The sequence below is a fragment of the Spodoptera frugiperda genome, chromosome 6 (assembly GCF_023101765.2).
Source record: "Spodoptera frugiperda isolate SF20-4 chromosome 6, AGI-APGP_CSIRO_Sfru_2.0, whole genome shotgun sequence".
Lineage (NCBI taxonomy): Eukaryota > Metazoa > Arthropoda > Insecta > Lepidoptera > Noctuidae > Spodoptera > Spodoptera frugiperda.
Window position 1 is genome coordinate 11,422,181 of NC_064217.1, and position 21,158 is coordinate 11,443,338.

General features: G+C 35.8%; 1 protein-coding gene across 2 annotated transcripts; it reads right to left on the minus strand.

Annotated features, from left to right (window-relative positions):
- Positions 1 to 922: 922 nt before the first annotated feature.
- Positions 923 to 19,087, minus strand: LOC118267726 (uncharacterized). 2 transcript variants are annotated; one of them, XM_050694576.1, is made up of 6 exons: positions 18,591 to 19,087; positions 18,404 to 18,484; positions 11,683 to 11,770; positions 7,843 to 7,995; positions 6,654 to 6,813; positions 4,124 to 6,063 (listed from the first exon to the last, which is right to left on the minus strand). In XM_050694576.1, the coding sequence occupies exons 2-6, from the start codon at positions 18,409 to 18,411 to the stop codon at positions 5,978 to 5,980; spliced, it is 495 nt and encodes a 164-aa protein (XP_050550533.1). In that variant the 5' UTR covers positions 18,412 to 18,484; positions 18,591 to 19,087; the 3' UTR covers positions 4,124 to 5,977. The 2 variants fall into 2 exon arrangements, with proteins under 2 accessions (XP_035437770.1, XP_050550533.1); XM_035581877.2 differs by having other exon boundaries at positions 923 to 6,063; positions 18,404 to 19,086.
- Positions 19,088 to 21,158: the final 2,071 nt, after the last annotated feature.

Sequence of the window (21,158 nt, forward strand, 5' to 3'; positions counted from 1 at the left end):
GTTTATAAGTACCTAAGTTATACAGATTGTATAGTATGTACAATACCGCACATACAGACAAATGCACTAGATTACACAGATTACAAAATATGTCTTCCACTCTTTATAAGTAGGTACCTAAGTAATACAGATTTTGTAGTATGTAAAATACCCAAAGACTATATGTATGCACTATATGTATTACACAAATTACCTACCTTATTTACGTAAAAAGAACAAATGAACGTGTTTCGCATCGTGTAGGTAGTAAATTATTGTTCTACGTATATATAAAACAAGGTAAATAAAACAACATAAATGTAGCAACAGTTTCTCATTTATTTTGTACGTAGTTTATACTTTTCTGTTCTCACAATAAGGCTGCCTTTGTTCCTATTTAACACATTCAGTGCCACCAACACGCCCAGAGAGTCCACGTAAATTTAATTCCAGAACCGTAGAGTCGCACCCTCTATGAAATTCTTTAGGTTAGGGTATATTTAGTCTTCAGTATTATTTTAAGCAGAAAATACACCATGCATTTGCGAAAGAAAGAGTAAAAACATTGAACTCGCTGGGCGAGTTTACGGCACTGGAATAAATTTTATATGGACTCTCCGGGCGAGTCGGTGGCACTGAATGTGTTAATATTTATACATTCATTATAAAATTAAGCGTTTCATAGTCGACTTATACTATATAATAATAATAATAAAGGTATTTAACATAACTCTTTATATAAGCACTTATATACAATGTACAAAACTAGCTGTTACCGACGGTTTCACCATTCTTTAGACCTAACAATAAATTAACTGTAACCTTAGTATAAGTTTCATTTACGTTTAAAGTAATCGAAACGAGGCCGCATTAAAACGCAGTTTGTAATGCTTTCAAATAACGACTAACTTTTTAATGTACAGATATACAAAAATTTTTATACAATCTGTAGGTGGCGCTAGTATACATATCATATTATTTTGTTACTAAACAGCTTAGTAGTCCAGTCATTTGGTAGATAAAAAGGGGGTTACCTGGAAAGTTTTCCGGGAGTTTTGAAAATTGGTGAATTTATAGATTTGGGTATGCTCTTTTCGAATTTCAACTTTGCCACCTCGTACACCCGCCGCTCGCGCCGCCATATTGAAAAAATGGCGCCTAAAAACGGTTTTTTATTAATATCTCCGTTCCGACGCATTTTACGAAAAAATATTTATCTACAATATTAAACTAGAAAAAATTTCCTACAATTTATGTATTGATAACTTTTTCATAAAATCTATAGTTTTTGGCGTACGAGCGCCGCAAAGTATTATTAGTCCAGTCAAATTAGGATTTCACCTCGGAATTTGAGATACCCAGCTGTAATTTTGTATATACTTGTATATTGACCCCCTAAAACTTGTCTCAAAACCTACATATGGTAGGGTGTAAGCAACTATTAAATTTTAAGGTCCAAAGGTCCCAAAAAACGTTTTTTTGCGCTTTTTTGGAAATATCTTATTTCCTATGGGTTTTTGGTATTTGCATTTAATACCAATATTGTAGAATACAAAATTCTCTACAACTTTTGTCTAAACTTTTTTTTTATACGGTGCACCGTTTCCGAGATAGAGGGCGGAGAGCGCGCGGTCACTGCACCTCTTCAAAAAATTTTTTTTCGTCTATCCTATCCGTGATGGTTGTCTATGGATAGGCCATTAAAAATACGTCATGGTTCCTAAAACCATTTATCGTCAAAATCAATTGTTTGAAAGATAGACACTTCCAAAGTGGAAAAATGAGGTCTATCGAATGTGTCCTGCCCTCTAACTTTTAAAATAAGTGAGTAAGAAAACTAAAAAAAATATTTGCTGTAGATTTTAATGGAAACTTTCAAAGAAAATTGGTTTGAACGAGATATCATAATTAGTTTTTAAGAATTGATACATTTAAAAAAAACACATTGTTTGTACACGTGGTGGTGCAGATGAATAATACTTTGCGGCGCTCGTACGCCAAAAACTATTGATTTTATGAAAAAGTTATCAATACATAAATTGTAGGAAATTTTTTCTAGTTTAATTTTGTAAATAAATATTTTTTCGTAAAATGCGTCGGAACGGAGATATTAATAAAAAACCGTTTACAAACAATGTGTGTTGTACAAACAGGGGAGTTTCGGTAGGTTCCTGTTTCTGATGTTATATGTGTTATGTTATATGTTCCACTGTGTCCTCCGGGCGGTATTCGCAGTGCCCAATCAATCAGAAACAGGAACCTACCGAATCTCCCGTGTCCGGTAAGCACCTGCGTCAGGCGGTAGGTGCGGACGACATGACGCCTCTCTAGCCACTACTCAAACAGGGGACTTACCGCTGCAATGACAGCGAACCCAGCCCTCGGTTGCGACAATCGTTGCTGCACAATACACATTGTTTGTACACGTGGTGGTGCAGATGAATAATACTTTGCGGCGCTCGTACGCCAAAAACTATTGATTTTATGAAAAAGTTATCAATACATAAATTGTAGGAAATTTTTTCTAGTTTAATTTTGTAAATAAATATTTTTTCGTAAAATGCGTCGGAACGGAGATATTAATAAAAAACCATTTTTAGGCGCCATTTTTTCAATATGGCGGCGCGAGCGGCGGTTGTACGAGGTGGCAAAGTTGAAATTCGAAAAGAGCATACCCAAATCTATAAATTCACCAATTTTCAAAACTCCCGGAAAACTTTCCAGGTAAAACTACCAAATGACTGGACTATAGTAGGTCAACGTTAAACAGGTATAAATAACAATTGGTTAGTTTATTCGAGCCGGCCAATCAGAGAGCCGGCGTATAAAGCAAACTCATACTAAGGGTGCTGAAGTATAAAAAAATGTATTTATGTCACTCTGTATATAGTCTTTCCCACAAAATTCACTGCAATCACAATTCCGTTTTAACTTAAAATAAAGATAGCAACAAACACACATGTTTCACACTTTTTGATAAATAATATTAACACAAACAATTACCACATATTCTCTATAAAATCCTTTATCCTTTATAATACAACATCGAAGGCACATAGCTTATATTATTCCTATATATGTAAGTATAAGACCATAACTCTTATAAGTACGTCATAGAATTTATGCTTAAAAAACAAATATAAAACGTTTTATACGTACTACCAACCTCCATACTTTTCATTTGCTTTACAAAGAAGAGGAACAGAATAATAAGGCAGAGCCAGAGCAAATGGCATATGCTACTCGATCGAGGAAATAGAAATCGCAAGGTATAGAAGTTCTTTGTCAAAATGGGTCAATTCCTAATCCCCATCCTTACCGTCGTACTCAGAGTCATTCAATGGTTACTTAACCTAATCCTTAGCAATTGTTTTCGATACAAATTCGTTACCAAGAAATAGTTTAAGTAATCATTACATATCTCTAGGAACTAGTTGGAACTCTTTTAGTGCTGCGAGTGTCCGTGAGTGGCGCCTTGGGCGAGGCGTGAGGGAGTGTCAGACTCTTACTGACTAAAAAAACCAACCCGTTTCTACTCGTTCTTACCTACCCCTATCCCGGTATCCCGCTAGTCCGTAGCTCCATTAGTGAGGATAAGATGTAAAAAGAAGGGAATCCCAATAACCATCTTGTGCAACTATAAATACACATAAACATTCCAATAGTAGGTATTTATTTAAGGATAATGTGTCATAAACACCATTACTTTTGTTCTTTGGTTTTTCGTTGTGGAATTAATAAAATACTCCTTTACCTACTTCTTTATTTTATGTAAAACCGGTGTGATCGTCTCTGCGATATACATAATAATATAATCGATAGTTTGGAGTGAAAAACAGTTTTATTTTTCGATTTTGTTTGGTCACGAAATCACGTGTGCTGGACACGAGAATACCAAAAAATTTGCTTAAATAAGAAAAAAAAACCAGCAAATTCCGACGTATTTTATGTTATTGTCATTTTTATGTTTTTATATTTTAGGTAAACATGGCTCTACTCATTAACTCTTTATAAATTAAATATATTATATTATATTTAACTTCTGTTATTTAACTGTTTTCCTGTCCACTCCAAACTATAGTTTTGTGGCAAAACATGACATTGTATGAGACAGAATTCGCACATAGACGATCGACGTATAAATCAACAAGAGAAAGCCCGCCAGGCATGATCACCTCGCCTGGTCGGCGGATCCTCCTTTTCTTAGGGTACTTTACTTACGGTTCCCTAAAAAATGAAGAAAATAATAATGCAATACAACCATACAATACTTTATCGTAACAAACGGTAAGTTAGGAATAAGTTCCGGCTGATACGAATCGAAGATAGCTTGAGAATTAGCTTTACGATCTTTTGACATGCAAACATAAATAGACTTTAGACTACACTAGCCTCGTTCTAGGTCACAGGTTTACCAATTTTCACCAAGACTAGATTCCTAGGAAGTAAAATGTAGCAAATTGATAATGGAGTTTGAGACTTGTATAACATAAAACGAACAAAATATCAATTTATATATTGTATGGGGAAACCTCTTTTGGCTTAATTTAAATACCACATATGTTATCATCTTGGTTGACGATATAAGAAAAGTGACGAAATAGCCCCAGCCAAAAAGTGCATTATTCTCTTTGAGCTAATTTGAACACTCTTTACAAATACGCCATTATAACAGCCGCGTTTTCGTTGAAACATTTAGTTGTATTATGCCTCTGTGGACGAGTACTACTTGTAGTTTCATTTAAGTCATATGTATCATCTCCATACTGTATAATATAATATTCTTATAAGTATATGTTATATACCTAAATACTTATACATATATTCATTTCAGGAACATTACACCCAACAAAAAATTGTTAAAGCTCCGTGCTGTAATAATTGGACTAGGTACTTTGAAAATTACTTTCAATTATAGCAAATAACGCACGACTTATAAATATGGCTCTCAATGAGTCAATTTTAAAATGTCCATGACTACTTCTAGCGATCTGCACCGCGCTCAAAACCATCACTTAAAAATAATCACATACTTAACATTAATTTTGATTGCAAAGCATTTACTTTATGAGTCCAGTTTGGATGGTAATTGAAAAATAAAATTACAGTTGGTTTAAGATGCTCCTTATTGCATAATATAAGGTGTTCTAAAATGATCTGCCACGGCTTTAATGGGAGGTAGTGTTGTGTTTGAAGATTATAATAGTGAAGAAATTTCGTACCACGGACCAGTTAATTCAATTTGAGAACATAAAGTAGTTAAAGAACATTGACTCTACTCTGCATAAAGTGGTTCACAAATACGCACTATTCGTCGCTTCGTCAATGAAAACAATTGATAGTAATGGAAAGTGAAAGAGATAACTCTTTCATAACAAATGCAACGTAGATTTTTTTCTATGTTTAAAAATTACATATATTCAATAATTTATATTCACTATTGTAATCTTCAAACACAACACTACCTTTCATTAAAGCCGCGACAAATACTTTTAGAACACCTTCTAACTATTGACAAATATGTATTGAAAACTCTTAAAAAGAGTAGTTTTTGAGTAATTTCACAACACATTAAGGTAGCAGGTAAATATGTATTTATAGTTAGTGAGGTCCAGAACTTCTGAGTACAGCCAGTAGACAGAAACAAGCATATCAATCTACTTCAATCTATCATCTACTGTATAAAAGAAGATATTACTAAGAATGACAAATTAGAGTAAATTGACGTACTGATGTCTGTCGTTGATGTTTTTTTTATGGGACAAGCCCGCCACAACCTCCCATACCGCTGCAACTCCTGTAAGCCAGGATCTACAGTAGATACAACCATGAAAACACCGGAACACTGAAGTTCGGCGCGTCTCAGGGAAATGAATGACTGTCTTGGATCCCGCAACGAAACAAATCAGAAGATGTTATTAGAGGAGAAGAAAAAGAAAATGTCGTTGATGTTAGTAAAGTAGTCAATAAATAAAGGGGCTGGTCCAGCCATTCCATTTCATATGGGGATGGCACTCTCTCCATACTCCATCTTCATTATCCGGTAGAGGCTGTTGATCATCGCCAGGTAGTATATGGAGTACACTGCAAAGTAAGATAATCACTTAAAATAAGTCCACTATGAAAGGAAAATATAGAGAAGCAAGCGTTTTTTTTTTGACAAGCGTAACAGTTAGTTTCTTTAATGGCTTGTTGTTTCCAGATCTTCCGTGCAACGTGTAGCGAGTTCGATTCCCGCACGGAGCAACTCTTTGTGTGATCCACAGATTATTGTTCCGGGTCTGGGTGTCATGAATGTTTGTAAACACACCCGCAACACAATAGAAAATCCTACTTTGCGGCAAAGTTTTAAAATTTGGTAGGTAGCTCTACTATAAAATTCTCAAAAACAGCAAGGGGCATTGAATTATAATAACCTGCCCAATCTTAGACATTTATTAACAAAATGTGACAATGGAACTGATTATAGATTTACGTCTCTGACCATTGCAGGGCTAAACATAAATTATTATATGCACTTGTCTTAACAAGATCGGAGGCCTATTTCTCCATCAAAAAATATCTAAGAGGCATTTGTAACTTCTTGCCTCTGGTGTTACGAATGTCCAATATCCATGGGCGACGCTGACTGCTTACCATCAGGTGATCCATCTGTGCGTTTACACAATACTTACTGGCTCCAGCAATCAACAGCAGCACAACCAAGACTATGTGTCCTGGTACCCTGAGGAAGTCATCCAGCCTGAAGAGACAGGTCACGATGGCCACCAGGAATATGCAGAATATGAACACTGAGTTGAATACTATTGACCATTGCAGCTTCGAAGGATGTTTCTGGAAACAGAATTAAATATGGCTTACAAATCTACCAGCGGCTTTACATCTATATATGCATACTAGCGAACCCGGCGAACTCCGTTTCGCCAGAGTTTCCAGTTTTCCTGATTTTATCTTAATTTTTTCCTGAATTTTCTTTGCTATAAACCTGACGGAGCCCGAGACCTTTCCAACGAATGCAAAACCGTGGAAATCGGTTCGTGCGTTCTGGAGTTATAGCGTCAGGAAGGAAAACCCGACTTATTTTTATATAATAGATGAGATATAATATATCTATGTATTATGATATCTCGCAAAAGCTATATAATACTATAAAATAAGTCGGGTTTTTCTTCCTGACGCTATAAATCCAGAATGCACGAACCTATTTTCACAGTTTTGTATTCGTTGGAAAGATCTGATCGGGCTCCGTGAGCTTTATAGCAAAGAAAATTCAAGACAAAAGCAAAAAATCAGGAATTATCATTGGTGGCGAAACAGAGTCCGCTGAGTTTGCTTACCTTCTAAATTAATTATTTTTATTAATTTATTAGTACCCAGATCTGTGACAGTCGGTGTGTCGTATATCATTAAATACCCTTCATGAATGCCCCTGGTGGGACTCGAAACTATTCGAGTTCCTCTACAAATAGTTATGTAAGTAGGCCGAAACCCATCGCCTTTGCGTGTATAATTAAACACTATTTATCTACAGGGTGACTTTGAATTCGACGTATTCCTTTCGGGAGGAGATAATACAACAAATTTCCTACAAAATTAGCCCTGAGGTCTCTGCTGGTCCGAAAGTGGCTAGTTTCTGAGATATTCAACATTTTCTGTTTTTGTAAAATATATTCATATTTATAAGTCTATTGTCATATACTAGGCACAATTTCAGACTCCATGCTACTACTAAGAAATTTTCGGAAAACCGAAAAAGGCCCAGTAATACTTTATTAGACCCGGGAATCGAACCCGAGACCCCTTTATACGGCAGTCGCATTTACGACCACTCGACAGACGAGGCAGATATAAAAAGTTACTTACCAATATAATACCGAACAACGCGATGAGGTTGCTGATGGCAGACAGGGAGGAGAACATGACCATACTCATGGAGATGAGGTTGTCCTCTGGCTCCCTCTCTCTGTGGCGCGGCAGGTTCCATGCTCCCGCGATGATGTTAGCCGCGCAGGCCATCTGAGGATACGTGGTCAAAGGTGGTGAGCATAATATCATGAAATGTATGAAGAATATTACTCTTCTTTAGAAATCGAAGGTTAATCTTAAATTAATTAATTCTCATATAAAAGTGCAGCTTTTAAGTCAGAAACTGAAGAATTGTTCGTGAAAAGTAAACGTAAAGTAGTAGCCTTTACATTTCATTATCCGACATGATAGGTCAAAAACCATAAGACTGACTTTACAAACCAAAGAGACTACACTAAAACTAAAAAATAACATTCAAATTTTCCTCGGTTCTGTTGTGGAAACATTATCTTATAGGTAGTAATAATCAAAAGGTCAATCTATTTTTGTCAGTTACAAAATTAAAGATCATTTATACATACAAAACGAGATAAACATATTAAATACATAGTTTATGTCTTTTCACAGATGAAAACAATATTTTTTAGGGGGTAGTAGTATACTATATTTTCGAGAATCAAGGATTTTTGCCTATTTGAAGTAAAATCTGTATTACTTAGCCATAGTCCTTATCATCGTCCTCATCATCCTAGCAATATAGGTACCGGTTGCGCCCTTTTAGGTTTTTTTTTGTGGGGGAATGTCCCAGTCCATTGACTTCTCTCGCCTTGAGCGAGGCGAGAGGGAGTGTCAGACTCGTACTGACTAAAAATCACCCCGTTCCTACTCCTGTTAGTCGAGCCGGAGCCCCGGTAAAACCGCTAGGTAGTCCGCATCTCCGTGTACTATGAACTGATGAACTAGTACCTAACTTCGTAGTACATAGCAGTGTGAATGATCGAGGGTCATTGTACCGTTTAACCTATTTGTAAGTAAACTGAAATAAGTAGGTAAGTGAGTTATAGGAGTAGATGAGTCCTCAATTGAATCCCACAGTCAGAAATTCCATTTTGTTGAGATCATAACATAATTCTCAATTTAACATCGACTAAATTGGTAATTGTGTTGCAAGTGTGACTAAATAATAGTAGACGTTTTGTCCTCATGGGATTTATAACTAAAATGAAGCAAAACCTTCGCTAGTTTCAATAGAGACCACATTTAAATTTTGGCTTTCGTCAGTATCAGTTGAAATCATGACTTACATAAATATCAAAAGGTGATTTTCGATATTTTTAGTTAATAAAAAAAAAGGTCTGACTCTCTGACTGCCTCGTTGGCCGAGTGGTTGCAAGTACGACTGCCGGGCAAGGGGTCTCGGGTTCGATTTTCGGGTCGGGCGAAGTATTACTGGGCTTTTTTCGGTTTTTAAAAAAAATCTCAGTAGTAGCATGGAGTCTGGAAACGTGGCCGGTATATGGTCCCAACAATAGGTCCACCACCTATTATTGGGACTTGGATATTACATGGGACTCTGTATTAATGCTTTGTCCGAGTTTCTTATCAAGCTCAGAACATTAGCAGTAGATCTTTTAAATGAATTATGTAACAACTACATAACATTATGTATTACTCTTTTGTTCCATATGCAGGAAACTTAATACGTGCTGAGCATTATTAATGATATCGCATGTTGATAAATCGATGAATCATGCATTGTGTGTTTAACAAACAGAGCAAATGATTGTCCCTATGTATTTATGTAAATACTTTGTTTATGATATGTATATTTGTATAATTGTGATGTGGTTTAAGTTGCAATTTATTTACCTATAACATTTATACTAAATATAATTATAAACTGTATATTTTCTTTAAAATACCTTTACGGAATTAATTCGCACGGATCTCCTACTTTATTTTTATTGGTCTGGACTCCAGAAAGTACTGATAAGAAATCAAACAGATATAAGATGGCGGCCTTATCTATTTTTTCTTTAAATATAGATATATAAAAGAGCTATTTACAGAAATAAATATTATTTCAGCATAATTAACTTTCAATCGAACATAAATAAATAAATAAATATATTTTTTATTAATGATTCAAGGATGCAAAATACATAAATATGTCTTAAGTAGAATTGATCTCATAAACTTTAAGCGTTGATTTATTGAATATCATAGAACAGAAGTGATTCACAGCATTAATGCAGCAGAAAACTATAATATTAGAAACTTAACACTCGTTTATATATTATTATCATGAACATAAATAATATTTAGTAGTGTATCTGTTTAACAACATTAAAAAACCAGACCACTCTGATGTTGATGCTTGTGTATAATACTACTTCACATTGCTGATTCATTCTCAACCTTAATCCAGGAAAATAAGGATGAATATATATTACAGAAATTGGACAGAATGGGATAGCTTGACTTGCTATCGAGTTGTACGTAAATAGTACGTAGTCATAAACATGAGTGACAAGGATAGTGGTCAAATATAAAATGTGTTTGCTAATTAGAGCAAGGTCCAAGGTTTCATTCTTAGACAGCGACAAGAGTATTTTAGAATTTTGAATCTCTTGCTAGAAATTAAATGTGATCTGCTGGAAGATGTTAGACAAGAATGCTAATGTTTATATTATTAACTAGTCGAGTTCCTAGTCAAACAATCACGTGTCATAAGTCGAAGAATTTATTAAGAATATATGAAATACTGGAATGATGTTTAAAAGTATGCATCAACAGGTTTGGGATTTTAGATTTTAAAATAGTTTTTTTCAAATTGAAAATCTCGGGTTGTATTTTGACGACAGTTATAATTAGTTTTTGTTTGATAGCAAAGTCCTATAGCTAATGCTCATGTAACCTAACCTGAAGATGAAGAAGACAGATGTAATAAAATTAAATATGAATAGTTTTTACTTATTACAGTCATATTCTTGAGTACCTACCTACCTACCTATTAACTTTATAAAACTTCCTCAAAATAAGCTGACACATTCAGTAATAAAGACCTGGGTAAAGTTACCGGAAAAAACTAGTATAATAGGTACAAATACAGACAAACAAACTCCTATATCATTCTGTAACTATGAGTATTGTCCAGAAAGTAGCAAACATTACGAGTGACGTAGGTGGTGACGTCAGACGTGTAGCGCGGAGGGCGTCAACAAAATAATATGATTATATTTGGGAGCGTCCCGTAGCGACGGGACTGTCGGCATATTAATCACGTAGGCAAAGTTTTATTGGATTGCTTAGTTTGACCGTTTGTTCCACTTCCATGGGTGATGGATAACAGCTTTGTTGATTATAGGACGTAGGTAGTAGATTAAGTCTTGTTTAGTGAATTAAAAAGAGATGATAGTTTCAGACTTGCCAGTGGCATAGTGTGACTTGGCGTAGCCCCGTATAAAAAATTGTTTGAGGGCGTACGTTGCTGCCAATTTTAGAACGCAAGCTTTACGCGAAAAAATATCACTGATTATTTGGACTTTTGTAATTTCTGAAATGAAATAAAAGAATCGGAAGTTTTTAGTTTTTCTAGTTTTTACGTAGTGGGCTCTCGTAGCCATATGCTCAACAGTCAGACTCAAAGAATCGGCGTCGATGGACATATTACGACGAGAAAGACTATTGTCACAAATTACCACTAACAGAACCAAACCTAGTTTCGACTCTTTTGGCCGATCTAAACTCGACTATGGTGTCCTTAATCCTATAGTAGCTTTATAGAAAACCATAACACTAGGTGTTACGAGTAAAAAGCACACAAAACAAATTATAAGTTTAACGAAATACTTTAATACGAAAATTTTTAGTTAATGTATTATATATTATACTTACTGTGGACATAATACATAGTACGAAGCAGCCGGTGTGCAGGGAAATGCAGCCGCAACATTTCCTTAGCAACGGTAGAGGCATATCGGAGCTGAAAACACATACATTACACACATAAGTATTTGGAACTAGCTTCCGCCAGCGGCTTCGTGGGATAAAAAGTCCTATCCTATCACCCAAGTCCGCTCACACGGTTAATTAATACAGTTTTTTTAAAATAGAGAAATTCAGGAGGGTTGTTTTTATCTATGATACGACAATATAACATATACAAAGCCGCGGGCGAAACCTAGTAATTTGTATCACACTATTATTAAAAGTGTCAATGTTTTGTTTGCATGTTTGTCCGCCAACCACGCTGAAACTACTGAACGGATTTCGTTGAAATTTAGTATAAAGACAGGGTTTGAGCTGACTACAGTGGTAGGATACTTTTTATCCCACGAGAACGCGGGCGAAGTCGTTGGCAGAAGCTAGTGTTCAATATTTTCCTGTTACATAGTACCTACATTAAACAATATATGTTTTTGAATTAATTGATTGTTATTTAACCTCATTTCTACCAACGACATTAGGATGTTATATCAAAACATGTATGATCACATATATTTCATGATAACATAAGTATAAGAATGACCTCATCGCGTCCAAATTCTCTGCATGGTGTAATATACAGGGCTATAGACTAATTTTTTCCTGTATAGGGGTTATTTTTTCAGCTATGTGACATGTCATATATGAGACAAGTTATGGAGAAATATCAATACGTGTACGGTACCTAACAGGTTTCTCTGTAATTTCTAATACTAATACATAGAAAATTTGTTTCTCTTTTGGAGTAGGAGTTTCAACGATAGCAATTCCGACTCTTACATATTGCTATTGATATTACTAAAAACAGTATTACGAGAGCACGAACATTATTACCTTAATACCTTGACAATCATCGCTTCACGGTGGTGTTGAAAAGGTGTAATTTGCAATAATTTACTGACAGACAAACTTCACTGACGGATAATTCAATTTGACGTTACAAAGGTGCCTAAATAATCAAGAATTAACTTAAATAAATGCTTTGACTTTGACTTTCAGATCCTACAAAATGTCAGTCTTGTCGTTTTTTAAATAATAAGATGTTTGCCAAGACGTAAATATACAGTCCTATTATGCGCTACACACCTTACGATTTAACTGTGCCATTTTAATTACCGGTTACCGGAGGCCCAATTACCATTCCCTATCTTCCCGATCCCCGATTCCCTAACAACTCATAACATCTTAACCCCCAAAAGTCCGGCAACGCACTTGTAACGGTTCTGGTGTTTCGAGTGGCTATGGGCGATGGCGATTGCTTACCATCAGGTGATTCTCGGCTCGTTTGCCCGCTTATACCATAAAAAATTGTACTGTTTTATCATTTCCTCATTCGGATTCGGATAAAACTGTACAGTCCGACTGCACAGTTAAATCGCAAGGTGTGTAGCATACAAAGTATATTATTGTTTCATATTGCAAACTTTTCCTTGTAATAGATGAGTTCACATTGGTTTACTTTAGGTAGTAGCTTTTCTCCGTACGTTGACGCAAACATACCATATATAGGTAAATAAATTAGCAACTATTATTAAATATTTTAATGAATTGATAACGGTACTTGATACTTAGTTACTCAAATTACTTCATACTATTTCTGATAGTGACTTTTCAGTGCGAATGAATTTTCCGGCTAAATTATCGCTGAGTCAAAATATAAATCCTACTAATATTATAAATGCGAAAGTTTGTATGTTTGTTGGTTTGCTTGTTACTCATTCATGTCAAAATGGCTGAAGGGATTGAGATTAAATTTGGAATACCTGGGGTAGATAATACAGGCTACTTTTTAACAGGGAACACGGGCGAAACAGTTTTTTTTTATGGAACACGTATCACCTGATGGTAAGCAATCACCACCGCTCATGGACACTTGAAACACAAGAGGCATTATAAGTGCGTTGTCGGCCTTTTGGGGTGTTAGGAATTGAAGTGTTGTTGGGGAATCGGGGATTGGGAAGGAGGGAATTGGGCCTCCGGTATCCTCATTCACACAACGAAACACAACGCAAGCGTTGGCAGAAGCGGGTTATACATATTTGGACATAAAGGTATTATATTTTTTTAGTCACAGGGTTTCGGTGATAAAGTTGTTTGTTATTTTTTTACACTTTTTGTACTAAACCTTCAAACCAATAATTTTAAATTCATTGTTGTGTATATAGCAGGGAGTACGGAGAAGTACATAGTTATTTTCAGCGCCACAAACCGCGGGTGTAAACTACAGGAAATTATGATTAAACACCATACTTGGAATAAATAATTTATCGTGTATTGGTTTTTAATACCGATATATCCCTAAATAGACAGGAAATATGATTGGAAATGTTAAATAATATGATAATTTAATTCAGGAATAATATTAATATCTGGAGGCACGGCGGCCGTACGATGGTACGGCCGTGCCGCTTTTTCTCGTAGCCATTTAGGCCAATTTCGACCGTCTACAACTTCGTTGTGGATAAAAAAAGCCTGACTTTTCAGATACTTACCAGGTATTATACAAACATAGTATATTTCAATTTTAATTAAAGTTAAACCAGTAGTTTTATTATTATCTTTATATATATAATTCTTCTGTAAGTGTGTATGTCACTGAACTTCTCTTAAACGACTGGACCGATTTTGATGAAATGTTTTGTGTGTGTTCAAGGGGATCTGAGAATGGTTTAGATTCACAATTTTGTCCGCTGGGTAAATGTATTTTTAATTAATCAGACGTGTAGACAGGACAACGTCTGTCGGGTCCGCTAGTAACTTGTAAAGTTTCGAAATTTTATCACTGACTGACTGACTGACTGATTTTTAACAGTTTAAGGCACTTCTAGCAGACATAGAAGCTTTAAGTTTAGATTACAATTTGTATTTAGTACCTACATTAAGGGAAAAAACTAATATTTTGTAAATCTGGTCCAGTTTTCAAGATAAATTAACATCAAACTTTGTAATCCAAGCCATAGCATGAAGACACAAGTATACCTCGAATCTCGAATTATATTGTTTGGTCTATTGCATGATTACGTGCGATGACCAAGTCGATATCTATATTTTATTTAAAACGTAAAATAAATGTAATATTGATGTGATAACAATTTACATAACCTAATACTTGGTATTACACGGATCTCACAACTTTTTGCAGTAGAAAAACTGAGCTGCGAGACTTGGTCTTTTTTACAGGATGTTTTTGTTGGTATAAGTACCTATTTACCAAACCGATTTATCGTAATTTCCCTATATCGATTTATTTACTTACATGATTTACCCGTTTAGGTACCAACCCACTAAACGATGAACTGTTTTCCCCTTAAACTGACTACATTCATGACTAATAAAGTTAGGTAATTGATTCATGCAAAATGTAGTCGTGTTGTGTTGTGTTGTCGTGACTCTTAATACAACATACATAATATATAGTTTACAGAGTAGTACTTCTTACATAATTCATCCATTTATTGTGTTCGAATGTATTTACTTCGAAATGTTGGTAGAACAGTTAGTAAACTTTTTAAATATTAGAAGATTAGAAAACAAATATTGATTCAGTACAGAGACAGTAAGGTGAATTGTCTGCTTTTTAACTGATTTTTCTATCGAACCAACCACAAGATGAAAGAGAGAGAGAAAGTGATAAGTGTGGGAAAGCCATGGCTCTCATGAGCCATGTAGCTATATTTGTGCCCAAGCATGCTTCTCGACCGGAGTGATACCACGGTCTCATAAAAAACCGACGTGAAACAATGAGTGTGGTTAACAGAGGCTCAATTACCTCCTTCCCCAATCCCGATTCCCTAACAACCCCTGAATTCCTAAACCCCAGAAGGCCAGCAAGGCACTTGTAACGCCTCCGGTGTTTCTTGTGTCCATGGGCGGCGGCGATAGCTTACCATCAGGTGATCCGTCTGCTCGTTTACCGGCTTATACCATAAGGAAAACCACGTAGCGATATTTATACTGAATCCGGCTTCTTTTTTTACCTGCATGGGCGCATACCTACTAACTAAATATCGTGGTTGACTAGGTACGTGCACATAATACGTAAAATATTTTGGACATAAAGCCAAGAGCTGTAACTGTTTTACGGATTATTTGAAATCTAAATACAGTCATACTTTAGTCGTATCTCATCAACCCCTTGTAGTCTAATTTACCATCACATTTTCAGCTATTTGACTTAAAAGATTGGAATTGTAAACATGTAAGAAAATAGTGACTACTGAGGCAAATAACAAGGCTAGAGACTGATTTATTGGTACATTTTGTTCAGGAGCAGTCAAATCTATTTACGTTCGCGTCGGGCGCGGGCAGATTAACACGAACCAACAACTACTATGACTAACGAAATTCATATTACTTACGGACAATTCAGTGTCAAATATTTTACCTAATTTGCTATAGAAAATTCGCCTCTATATTTAGAGAGACAAAGTATTTTATTGCGTGAGCGTTTACGATGGGAACGTTTTTATTGAAGAGATCTTTTCTGTTAATGGCACTATTTGAGGTCATTTCGTGGTAGGAACGGAAGCGTGTCTGTCATTTTCTGGCTTTATTTAAGTATATAGAAGTAGATAATTCAAAAATATGGCTAGTGCAATAGGTAGTTGTTAAGATTTTTGCCGAAATTATTCGTTATCTAGATGACTTCTTACCCAGAACTTAAAAAATAAATTAAAAAAAGGGTTCTGATTAAGAAGTCATCTAACCCTTAGTGTGAATTTGCTTAAGTTTAAAATACCTAATCGAAACGAGAACGTGTTCGGCGCTCTGATTGGCCGGCTCAAATATATCAACCAATCATTTCGATTACTTTAAACGTAAAGCAAATTCGTACTAAGGGTACAAAACAGTTACACTGCATGACAGCGTTGCATGTTCTTTACTTGCACTAAGATAGTAAAATAATGAAGCTTTCACTAGCAATTTTGGTCACAATTAAAATTGTAATCAAAGAACCTTAATTGTGGTTTACTTAAAGCTGTGGATGATGATAATGCGACCTTGAATTTCTTTTTTGATGCACTTCGTGATATAAAGTCCAATGTCCCTTTGTGCTAAGTTTTATTTAATTTTAAGAACAGGTTCATATTCAGCGGTAAACAGGCAGACCTGCCGTCAGACTTTCTGCTTAGGGGACCCAGTTTTCCTGTTAACGATGTTGTTTGTAATATATAAAATTATCTTTTAAATGACTCATACCTTCATAATTATTACGTGATTTATGAAGTTTAAACTGGAGTTATTATAATTATGTATACTGGAAATATTATTATCTATTGCATTTAAAATGTGGTAGAGCCATGCTTCCGCGCGAACGCCTAAAAGATACCACGACCTCACACAAAACCATCGTGAAACAGAGTTTGCTTTGTATTTCATCACATGGCTTATTAGTGAGGTCACCAGAGGCCCAATTCCCCCCTACCAATCCCCAAACCCCAATTCCTGAATCCCCATGTTACCAATCTACAAAGGCGGCATCGATTGCTTACCATCAGGTGTTCCGTCTGCTCGTTTGATACACTATGCCATGAAACCTTACTCATTCTAAAAATATATCAACACGCCATGTGAGTAATTTAATATAACAATAGTAAAATGACACCATCATTTGAAAACCTTTGGAAAAACATGAATTTATCAAGTTTACGCATCATTATCCCGACTGTAATCTCTTGTAGTCAAATGACAAGCTTAACATTATAATTAATTATAGTTTCGACTGTGACCTTACTTGAATACTGAATGACATGACGGTCTAACTTTTTTTTAGGAGGAAAAGTCATTCAAGTACTTCTCCCACCTTGGGCGAGGCAAGAGGGTTTATCAGCCTCTTACTGACTACAAACCACCCCTTTCCTACTTTTGTCCTTCGAGCCGGAGCCCCGGTACACCCACTAGGTAGTCCGCAGCTCTGGTTCGGTACCTAATAGTTAAATAAATAATTACCGTACATAGGTAACTATAACTACCTTTTTTTTGAGGGGGAAAATCATCCAATGACTTCTCTCGCCTTGGGCGAGGCGAGAGGGAGTGTCAGACTCTTACTGACTAAAAACCACCCCGTTCCTACTCCTGCTTTTCGAACCGGAGCCCCGGTTAACCCGCTAGGTAGTCCGTAGGTCCGGAAACTATAACTACTTAACGTACAAACATAGTATTATTACATTATGTATGTAAATTACAATAATACTAACCGGTTTCTGTGATTACACCAAACAACTACCGCCGATGAATCGCTGATGGTATCCATGTATGATATTAAATACCACACATGTGGCATATTTATCAAAATTAATGAAGTTACTTTATCTATTGTTAATACAATATAGATAATAGGGTTTATCAATCAAATTCGCGCTTTATTAAATACTAGCTTTACACCCACTGCGTTGCCTGCAAGGAATTTAGTTTTTTCTCGAGTAGGTTTTGGTTCTGTGGAAATATCAGGCAAGAAGTACCCCTGAAAAGCAGGCTTTCTGATAGTAAAAGTATTTTTCTAATCGGTCCATTAGTTCCGCAGGTAGCTTATTCAATGTAAACAAACAAACAATCAAATCTTTCGCCTTTATAACGTTAGCGTAATACGCTAAGAGTCGGGAACATAATACATTTTGAGCAATACACTTACCGTTTCATTTAATATGAGATCCGAAAACAAGCAGTACAAAAATAACCCAGGAATCGTGTCACCACACACACATCGGGAACACTATAAATATTTTACGAAAACCCAACATTAGTTACTGCACACATCACTTAATATAGTTTTAATTTATTACATCAACTTTATAACACAACACGGTAAAAATATGCACCTTTGATTCTCAAAAAAAAAAGTGATGAAAATACACAATTCGTATGCAAAGTTTACCCAAGTGTACACCGTTTCATTCGGTCACACTCGTTCGTTCACTGGTCTATTTACATACACTTTAATTATAACGAATTGATGCATTTGTGTAGTCTATTTTTATTCAAAGACACTTCCAACTGCCCATTGACTGCGCTATTAATTTAATCGTTATTTAAAACACGCTATACAACACTTAATCATCTTCTAAATTGTCGGCCTTGAATATATTTCCTTAAAAATAACATTTATATGTTCCAAACGTTCATGATACCGTCTTAGTTACATGTTGAATTAAAATTCGAAACATTTTTTAAAGCGACGCCATGATTGTTTTGCACACAGAGAATTTTTTTTTGTAATGCCGCGAAAATTGAAAATAGAACGTCGTATTCTTTTTAATTATGTGTAGCGATAAACACACCGCGCGACGTCTAGTGAGCAACTAGCGATGTGGCGCTTCCTACATCCGTTCCGTAATGGACGGCCCTGGCCTTGCCGCGGCTAGACAATGCTGCAGCGCTTCATTTTATTAACTAATTGTACAGTTGATTGCTTCCGATTCATCAATGGGCTAGCTGGGCCCATCCACCACTCGTTCTAGTCACCTGGAGACTAACATAATATGTTAATGACGAGATTTTTCTTTTAGATCTGCATGATTTCTTAAAACGAAATAAATACCTTCAATTATATTGCATTCTAAAAAGTATCTAAATTGAAGAAAGTTATTTTAAGATAAGTGCAAATGTAATTTACTAAGCCTCGGAGCCTTATACATGTAACCGTTAGATTACTAATTTATGTTTGAGGTCTGTTGGAACATAGCCAAGTAAATTTTGCGACATTTGCGTCCCAATGACGAAATCGCTACATTTTTGTCATGAACGTGAACCGAAATGGAAGATCATATTTATTTGTTTCTAAGGGGTAAAATTATGAATATCCTATAAGACTACGGCTTGGGAAAGGCTGCGCAAAGTGGAAACAAAAAGGAAGGGAAGGAAACTATTAGCCCTGAAAGGGCTGGGTCAGCTGACGGCGAGCAAGGGTAGCTTGCCGCCCGACTAGAACCAGACCCTTGCGTGCAACGCCTCAAAGAGCCATCAGACCACCCCAGATGGGGCCCAGTAGGGCTTATGCCGACCCACGGACTGCCTATCGGGTTACTGGGGCTCCGGCTCGAAAAGCAGGAGTAGGAACGGGGTGGTTTTTAGTCAGTAAGAGTCTGACACTCCCTCAAGGCGAGAAAAGTCAATGGACTGGGACATTCCCCCCACAAAAAAAAGCCCCGAAAGGGCGCAACCGGTATATTACTAGGATGATGACGACGATGATGAAGACTATGGCTAAGAAATACAGATTTTACTTCAAATGGACAAAATTCCATGATTCTCGAAAATATATTCTTAAACTATACAAACTTTCTTTTCGATCGATATAAGAAATACCATGGAGGTTTTATCACAAGTTGTAATGTGTCCCACTTCAAAGATATTTTGTTCCCATTCCACATCAATGTTCAGGGAATGTTCTATGTCTCGCATACTAATGAATTATATACGTTTATTTTCCCGAAGCGAACGGCATAAGAATACTAAAACTTGTCGGCTCATGTTCTTGTAAAGTATAGTCACCAATCTGACAATCTTATTCTTTATATAAATAATTATTTAATAATAATTTACCATTACATTTTTAACTATACTTACTACTTATTAAGTTGAATAGCGTGCTTGCAGCTAGCAGTCGGCGCGCCGTAAGCACAAAAAATGGAAATTCACACTTTAGATGTTGAAGGCAGTTAATTTTTTTAACGTTTTTTAATTCAAGTATGTAAAAAAGCAATTATTATATAATATCGTTGGGTGAATGAGGTTACCGGAGCCCCAATAACAACAATCCTTAAACTCCGTCAGGAGTTTTGGGGGTTACCCTAAAAGGCCGGCAACGCACTTGTAACGCCTCGGGTGTTTTGGGTGTCCATGGGCGGCGGCGATTGCTTACCATCAGGTGATTCCGTTTGCTCGTTTACCGGCTTACACCATAAACATGTTTATAAATAATTAAAAAAACATATAATATGTGCTTGTAATTTATTGTATAATTATATTTTTTTTCTTGAACACAACGGTCAGCCTTTAAACAAACAAAATGATTCATAGTAACAGTTTCATTTTCATCTAAATCCTTAGAGCTGATAAGTTTGAAAATGATCTTTCCTCTCTGTCATTTTATAAAACGGCAATACAAAAAATATTAATTTATGAAAAATAAACCACTAGCGTTCAACATTTAATTTTGTCTGTCTAACGACTGAGACGTAAACTATGTTTCTATTTACGTCATACGAAGAGGTAAATCATTCATTCATCGTCATCGAAGTACTCGCATACTTACATAATTGTGTACACAGGCAAAGAATCAAGTATTCTATAACTGGTTAAGCTAGTAAAGCGTCGAGGAAAATAATACTAAAAATTGCAGTATCCTGGCGACCGGCGACATAGTCGCACAGGCGGATAAAATGTCA